Below are 8,846 nucleotides of genomic sequence, written 5' to 3' on the forward strand. Positions count from 1 at the left end.
AGAAAAGAATATACAAGTTCTTTGTAATGTACCAAACTTAACAGCAAACCTATCAGTTAGGCTTACTTACGAAGAAGAATTTTTGTGGTGTACTACTATTCATTGAAAAATTACAAATATTTCATTTTAATATTTATCAAATAATCTTTGCCTTAGATTTTTTTCATGTGACTCAGACATGCATCCTGCACGGTACCAAATAGGTGTGTTGCATTCAGCATAAATAGTGTGAGCCATCAAAATGCTTCAAGACACTTTTGTATTGCTGTTCTTCTGTCTGTTTTACCTAAGAGTGGTTTGTGTTTATTTAGGTAAAAGAGAGATGATATAAAACATAAGACATTAGAAAAGTCAGAACTGGAATACCAGTCCATTAAGGAACAGACAAACGAGAATCCAGAGACTGTGCATGTGACTTTCAGTCAACTCACACAGGGACATATATCAATGTGGTGTGGAAGCCTGGTACAGAACAAAGGTCACAACTTGACAAATTACAATGCTACAATGCATACAATTGTGCCGTCTTTCCCATCGAAAACAACATAAAAACAACACACACTATAAATCAGTATTTAATGGCTGTTAAGTACACATTTTGAATTCTTACAAATACAGCTGTTACATGTTTTTGGACTGCATTAACTGCTCTAGACTGATGCTAACACTTTTCATTTCTTATCAGTCTAGTCGATATTAACAGGTAACGAAAATGTACACCCCTCTATTTTATAAAACATTGCACTTAAAATAAAGTTCACAATAAAATTTTTTTAAAATATGGATTACAAATTATCAATACATATAATACAAAAAAGGCACATCTTTGAAATAGATAGATAGATAGATAGATAGTACGAATGCTGTTAATGTTTTCCTGAAGGAAGGCTGCCAGCAGCGTTCCAATAATTAGGTGACATGAAAAGAAAGAGAAAGACATCAGGAGGACACTGAACACGTATCTGGCAGCCTAAGAGAACATGAAAAAAATGTAGGAAAAAAAAAAATTCACAAACACCCAAGTTTCTAACAAGGAACATTACGCCTGGAGAAAACAGAACACCTGCCAGGCAAATGCCTTAAGAACACAACACACACCACACTCACTTACGTCATTCCACTTAAAAGCCATTCCTTGGTACAAGTGCTGATATTTAGAAGTTCTACGCTGTCTCATGGCACTGAGTCAGTGCATTCTGAGGGTAGCTTTAAGGCACTTTGTACTACCACATTGGCAGCATCTAGCTTAACTACACATTTGGTACTCTAATGAAAAGAGTAAAGCTTTCAAAGTTTAGATAAGATTAATTGTCTTCCATTAGAAGCGTACAAAGATTAGTCGCTTATAGTTGCTTATGATCCACCTTCTGATCCACCTTTCAACAAATGTTATGTTGCAGGCAAAATCCAAGAACAGCAAGAATCCTTAAAAGCCTGCATTCACCTGCTGCTACATTGGCTTCCATGACTGCTGATGGACCGTGACGTGCTGTAGCGTTTCTTCACAATCATGCTGATATAGGCTTTCATTAGTTTAGCAATGTCCACCACCTAGAAACAAAGTAAAACATGACTTAAATATTAGTATCAAATGGTTAAAAAATTGTAAATTCCACTGCAAGTGCCACACTATACTCTATGTTATATGTAAAAATCAGATATAAGGGAAAACTCTCAAATCAATACAGCAAGATGAGGAATGGCTACGGGACTTAGAACTTAGTGTGGGTGTCAGGATACATTATAAATGTTACAATTTCTTTACAATATGTAGCAAGGTAAAGTAGCCTCCTAAAGCACTATGTTTATTTACCCCAGAAAAAACATGTCAAAATATTTTCAACAAGAAAAAAAAATGTTATTACATGTAACAGAAACATGTAAACCAATCATCATAATACAGTAAAAAAGGTATTTTTTAACAGACTTAACACTGTAAAGCAGATCATTACTCATCAGCCTGAATATGACTTGAGCTTAACCATAAATACTTAGAATTCTGAGCCTTAGTCATACTCAGAGTCAACACTAGGGAGTCTCTCTCTCTCTCTCTTATGAAAAGTGTCTGCAAGGAACAGAAAACATTTGAATGAAGAGACATAAAATATATTGTGAGCAGAAGCTTCTGCACAGTTGTAGTCAGAAAATTAAGCAATTTACATCTCATAATGCTTAAAGCAAGGCAGATAATAGCTAGGCAAATGCAATTTCCCATTATGATGGAAAGAATGATAAGACTAATTCACTGGGGCATAATCAGTGGGAACATTTTTTGATAGGGACAGGCCAACCAGCAGCTGCTCCATGATGAACAGTGGGTAAGATAATGCCTGCATCAGAATTGGAGGAGAGGGCCATAAGATGACAGTGCATGGATGCAGTATAAGGAAATTACTCTGCATCATTTTAGTGCCAATGTCAGTCTAAAGAAAGAAAACAAACACAGTACATCTTGGTGTGAATTAGGTCAGCTGCCACAAGCAGTTAAGTGTAATCACGGGCCGTTTGAATAGTGCGATAACTACGTAAACTGCATGTTAAAGCTACAAAAGTCACCACCCAGTCAAGCTCTTATCCAATATTCTAAGACCAATTTTTCTACCATTTCTTATGTTTCAGTTAGTTATATGTACATTTTTTTCTGCATTTCAAGATGTGACCTATAGGTTTGGCAAATATTATGAAAAATTCTAAAAAGTGTTCAGGATGGAAAACCATTAAAAAATTCTAAAGAACAGAGTAAAGATCACTCAAAATACAGATAAAACCAAATTATTCAACACTTGAATAAAGACATTGAAATAGGTAAAAGATCTGTGGAGATATGAACACAATTTACATGGTATATAAATAACTTCAAATTAAAAAAACTTCTAGTTGGAGGGGATGTCACACTTGGCGACTGTGATTGCTCATCTCAATGCTAGAGCACGTTATAAAACACAATTAGAAATCAAACTCTGTGATGGCTTTCCAGCACATTTCCAAAGCTCAAAGAGCTGCCTGATAGGACACGTGTGTATGTCCTTGTTTTTCTGTGAATGCTTTCTGTCATGCATTACTTAGCGAATATAACTGTGTTTTAACATTGTGCTGCAAATTTCAATTTGCCATTATTAGCAGTATAGTAATTTGGGAGGGGTGGTGGATGGGATGCTGGACCAATTTGAGGTATTTTGGTTAGGTGAACACATACCCAGTTTTCATCTGATATGTAAAGATTTTATCAGATTGGTCAAAGGCATACAAGCAAGGTCTGTACTTTTATACAGGGTGTGGTTAAAGCAACTTTTTAGGTGTATCCCATATTTAGCAAGACAGAGGCCAAGAAGCAATTTCCCATTAAGTCAATACACACAATACATTTTAAAGTAAAGAAATAAAGTCATTTTTTTGGGGAAGTCTAATCTGTCCTGGAATAACCGGTGTGCCCCTGAGACATTTAGTGCCCTGTGTGTGATAGGTTGTTGTCATGTGCTTTTTATCCTCAGAATCTGTGAAGCAGAGTACTAGAAATAATGCGTTCAAAAAATGGATGGAAACATGCCTAATATGTTATCAGACAGATGCATGTATTTGCAAGAATTATATAATGTAAAACACTCAATTCTGGAGAGGTACAAAATTGACACAATCCCTGAAGTCTTACATTGTACGTGCTAATCAGCATATAACATATTGTCACTTTCTGGCACCAGTATTAGTGACTGTAATTACCATACCCTGAAATGTCAAGACTTTTTTCTCTGAAATAACTACCTTACCTCTCGTTATCAACGGTTTAAGGTACTTACAGGTTACCACTAGTGTGTAAAGATCAAACAACCTGTGCAGGTGCTGAACTAAATGCATTAGGCATTTTTCATTAAAGAGTATGCTAATTCACAAGGGTCAATGCAACAACCTGCATCTTGAGTCAGTACTGCATTTTCTGCAAACAGATTCACTCATTCCTCATATCTATACATTTTGTAAGACTTCACTAATTAACAAGATAGTTTTTGTATTATTTTCAAAATATCGAATTTTACTCATATCTCCACAGTTTTTTTTTTTTTGTAAGACTTGATGATGAACTTTTTTTGTAAGAACTTGTGATGAACAAGTTAACTGCTTTTGCATTTCATTTTCTATTTGCTGTGCAAGGTCCAGTTGTGTTTGACAGGATGGCAGGAGTATATGGAAACAGCCTTTTACTTCAGTTTTCAAACCTGGACTTAGATAATCATTTATTTCAACAGCAGAGTTCAGACCCACATCACTGTGATATACTTTTAAAATATGTAGCTCACTGTTTGGAAGGTACTGATCCTACATTTTTGATTGGAATCCATTACCTCCTACATACAAGAAAATCTTTATGAACGTAATACTTCTAATATTTATTGCATGTTTTTTTTTTGCTGTGTATTTCTGTCTTGCACTAACATTTGTTGTTTGTCATCTATACATTTTTGTCTAATTTTCCTAAGATAAATACATTCTCAGTGTCTGTGTTCTAAAAAATGTAACATCCGACCCCTGTGAAACTCTCTATATAAACTTACAGTGCCCCAGATTTTTGGCTAAACATAAACACAATTGAAGTCCATGTAATTTTAAAAGACACCTTCTTAGAGTATCTACTTGACAAATCTACAAGGCAGAGTAAAACGTTATTCCAATAAAAAATATGTAAATTAATATTTACATCAAAATAAATAATACCAAAACTGCAATGTTAAACTTCTATTATATGTGTCAGTTGAAGTATTCCAGGGTATTAGATTGGCAGGTTAATTTCAAAATGTACACTTGTATACCTTTTTTCATCTGTATTGAAAAAAAATGTAAGTCCCATCTTTTATTCCTTGATTATGTACCACAAATAAAATTAAACAGTTATATGTTTGCTTAGTTTAAATTAAGCTTGAAATACAGTATATGATCATAAGATGACCTTTTATGTCAGTTTTCTAAAAAGGAGGACAACTTTTAATCAGTCTTTAACATTATTAATAACTAGACAAAAGAGCCCGTTTCGACAACGTAAGATGAAACGGGTATGAGTTTGTGTCAGCAGTGAATGAAGAACAAATGATAAGTAACGAAGAAGTTGTTTTGTAATGATTGTAGTCCGCTTTACTCATTACTGTACAGGCTTGTACTGTTAGTTGATGAATTTTCCAGGCCTATAGTATAATATTGAATGATAAATGTTCCAGTACAATATGGAATAGTAATAAGTATAAGCACTACAAACCTGATATAGGTGTATTGAATGAATGCGTAATTGAATCAGAATGCGTAATTAGGCCCCGAGCTGTAGTTGAAATCGCCTTTCAGGCCTCTAGAGCTTTAATCGAAGTCGCCTTTCTCTTTCAATTTTTGCGGCCGTAAATCCGCCGCCTACCATGATGTTGGGGTTGGATGTCGGTCTCGTAAGGTTTTTTGGGCAGCTGCGCAGAAGGCGACTGTGCATTCGGCTTCGGACGTGCGCAGAAGGCGACTGCGCATTCGGCTATGGACGGACGTGAGTGAGTGAGAAGGCAGGTGAATTATGTATTAAGATGTGACTATGCACACACTACTTTCCAAATAATGAATATGATATAACATATTTCACATATTACAAAAAGTGATGTGCTATATCTGTGGCTTTAGATTAGTTTAGTATGTCGTCCCCCCCCCCAATTGAGCCCATGCTTACCTTAGCCAATTTACTGAAACCACTTCAGTATTATTATTAAATATTAGCCAAGAATTAAAAAAATGTGATTTTTTAATAGGCAGTTTAAAAAAAAACATTTCATATATGCAGCTTTCAAAATTAGATAAAACGTAATCAAAGAATATTCGTTTTCATACCTGGCTTGTTTCGAAGAGTAGCTCCCGTTCATCCACCACAATCTTGTACATATTACACATTGGAGCACCAAAGGATAGAATATGTTCGTAATGATAAACCTCTAAAGGCCTGGGTTCTCCTCTCTTGTAAACGGAAACGGCTTCAGCACTAACACCTAACCACAGCTCTTGAGGGAATTTCCCATCCCTGGACTGAAAGAGTTAAGGAGAGGAAGAAAAAAAAACTTTTAACTATTCAGACAGTGATTTAAATGTCATAAATTATGAATATATCAAGAAAGGCTAACTCCTTATTATATGTAGTTTGGAACAGAATGTGTTTATTTATAGTTCCACTACAATCTACACAATTAATCAGGGAAGAAATAAAATTTGCCACACTGCACAATCACATTAGATAAATACATTATTTGAACTGGTGTTTTCTGTACCCAAGAAATATTAATACAACTTTTGATGCTGAAGGCTAAATACAGGTGATAATTAAGTACCACAAAGAACCCTTATAGCCACTATAATACTTAATGAGTACTGTATATACTCGCGTTTAAGTCTGGGCTTGATTTTACCATATAATTTCCGGTATTTTATAATGTCGGACGTATAAGTTGAATGCTGCAAAACTCACCCTATTGGTCCAAGAGATTATGATATGCTAACGCCCACCTAAGAGAGTAACCATGGAGCACACTGCCTTTTTTTCTATGTATTGTGCCTACGTGACCACATGGTAATACCCGAAATATTCTGAAGCGACGTTTGCAATGTTTCGTTTTTTGTATCTCACACCCTTATACACCTTTATCTACAATGGAGCGTTCGAGCAGAAGAAAATATAAAGCTGGTTTTAAATTAAAAGTCATTGAAGTGGAGAAAAATTGTTAACTGTGCAGCTACAACAAAATTTGATGTGTCTGAGAATCTGGTGCGAGACTGGAGGAAGCAGGAAAATGTAAAAATTTTTTTTTTTTTTTTTAAATTTAAGTGTCAAATTTTTGAACGGCCGTATAAGTCAGGGTCTGATTTTATGATTTATTTTTTCAGATTTCAAGACCCGACTTATATGCGAATATATACATGGTACTCAAACTAAAACAGATGTGATGTTGACACTTGCAATACAAATTTGCAACCTAAATTTATTTTTAAACTTTTTTTTTTTGCATTTAATAGTTGATGTGTTGCATGTTGATTACCACATGCAAGTAACAATTTACAAAATTCTGCACTTGTAATAATAATGAAGCTATAAACCTATATAGAATATATACATTACATACTAATTAAAGCAAAACAAACTGTAGCATTATTGTAGTCTTTTAAAGGGATTGACTCTCATATCAACTGCAGAAAGCAATTCAGCCCTTTCCAGGAAAAGATATTCACCCAAATTTTGTAAATAAGTATAGACTTCTTTCTTTTTCATGCATTCTTTTGCTCAAAACTGAAAATGCAGTCTTTCTTGACAACATATGAATGTAAGAACCTCTTGCTAAAATATTCATAGTTTGTTTCCATTGGGTGCATGCACATATACGCACACACTAGTGCTTTTATTGTATAACAGTCCACTTCATTACAATCCATACAGAGCCCTTTTTTTCTCATCCTCTATACCAGCCACAATATAAGAACTTTTATTTTGTGTGCCCCTCTCTCTCCCTCACAAACACATATCCACACACACAAGAAACACTAGCACATACAGTAAAATGATTCTAATAAAATGTAGATAGCATTTGGAAACACTATGCTGAGTTTTTATTATTTATTCTTGATATTTGTATTAATGTGTCAAGTATAATGATGAGTCAAAGTTAAATTAATGTGAAACTTAATTTCACATCCAGCTAATTTGTTGAGTCAACAAAGGAAGCAAGGTGTTCAGTTCATGTCTGGGAGTGTTTTCATGTACTAACTAGCCAACCCGCGGCGTAGCATACGCTGCATAATTATTTATTGATGTGTGAACACTTCCTGAAAGACACAGTTGTCCAAATGGTGTGGGTTTGAGGATACGACTGTGAGTGAATGAAAAGATGGAACTCTGGAGAGAGCAACATACAATTGCCCGTGACTGAAAACTGGTTTTGGCAGATACAGGCATATCTTTTTGAAAGTTTGGCCCGGTGCCTTATTAACTGTCATTGCGAAGGCCAATCTAACAGGAAATTGTCTGCGTGTAAAAGTAAAAGACAAATTTGAACCTGTTGGGGTCAGGGATATTCAATTTCTGCCTCGCCGCCATAAACTCCGGAAGTATTCATGTAGTCAGCGTATTGTTGAGCAGACTGTATGACTATGCTTCCGTGACTAAGAACAACGCTCTGTCATGCGTACCCAATGTGCACTGCCTGCTCATGCCTCGAGAGCGAGGGTGGACGCATGAGGAGGGTTAGAGTTGGTGGACGGGGCTCTGTCGTGCGTATCCCATGACACGCGAGGAGGGTTAGAGTTGGCAGGCGGGGCTCTGTCGTGCGTATCCCATGGTCTTAGAGTTGGTGGGCGGGGCTCTGTGAGTTGGCAGGCGTGGCTGTCGTGCGTATCCCATGATCTCTTGTCTTGCATGCCATGGTCGGCTGCTTAGTGAATTGTTGGTGGGCGGGGCTCTGTGAGTTGGTGGGCGTGGCTCTGTCTTCCGTGCGTCTTGCTTCCTGCATCATTGCAAAGGCCAATCTAACAGGAAATTGTCTGCGTGTAAAAGTAAAAGGCAAATTTGAATCTGATGGGGTCAGGGATGTGTTTGGAAAATGAACAGTCAACGTGGCTCACAGGTGCATGTGGACTGTACACAGATGAAAGCAACTCAGGTGGAGTTGGGGGCGGGCACATGAGCAGGCAGTGCGCATGCCTTGAGAGCGAGGGTGGACGTGGGAGAAAGTGACTCAGGATGTGTTTGGTGAGGAGTTGGGGGCGGGCACATGAGCAGGCAGTGCGCATGTGGAAGTAGTATTCAGCCTCAACAGTATTTTAAAAATGGAATGTGCAGTTCGTTCACC

The 8,846-nt window shown here is 36.6% G+C and overlaps 1 protein-coding gene across 2 annotated transcripts in view; it reads right to left on the reverse strand.

The window, feature by feature from the left end:
- Positions 1-559: 559 nt before the first annotated feature.
- Positions 560-8,846, reverse strand: part of myo10 (myosin X) — a 442,319-nt gene continuing 434,032 nt past the window's right edge. For both annotated transcript variants that reach the window (XM_051928931.1, XM_051928929.1), the window contains 2 exons: positions 5,848-6,039; positions 560-1,551 (listed from right to left, as the gene is read on the reverse strand). In XM_051928931.1, the coding sequence (XP_051784891.1) occupies positions 1,441-1,551; positions 5,848-6,039 (303 nt within the window). In that variant the 3' untranslated portion in view covers positions 560-1,440. The remainder of the gene's footprint in view (positions 1,552-5,847; positions 6,040-8,846) is intronic.

This window comes from Erpetoichthys calabaricus, chromosome 6, assembly GCF_900747795.2.
Source record: "Erpetoichthys calabaricus chromosome 6, fErpCal1.3, whole genome shotgun sequence".
Lineage (NCBI taxonomy): Eukaryota > Metazoa > Chordata > Cladistia > Polypteriformes > Polypteridae > Erpetoichthys > Erpetoichthys calabaricus.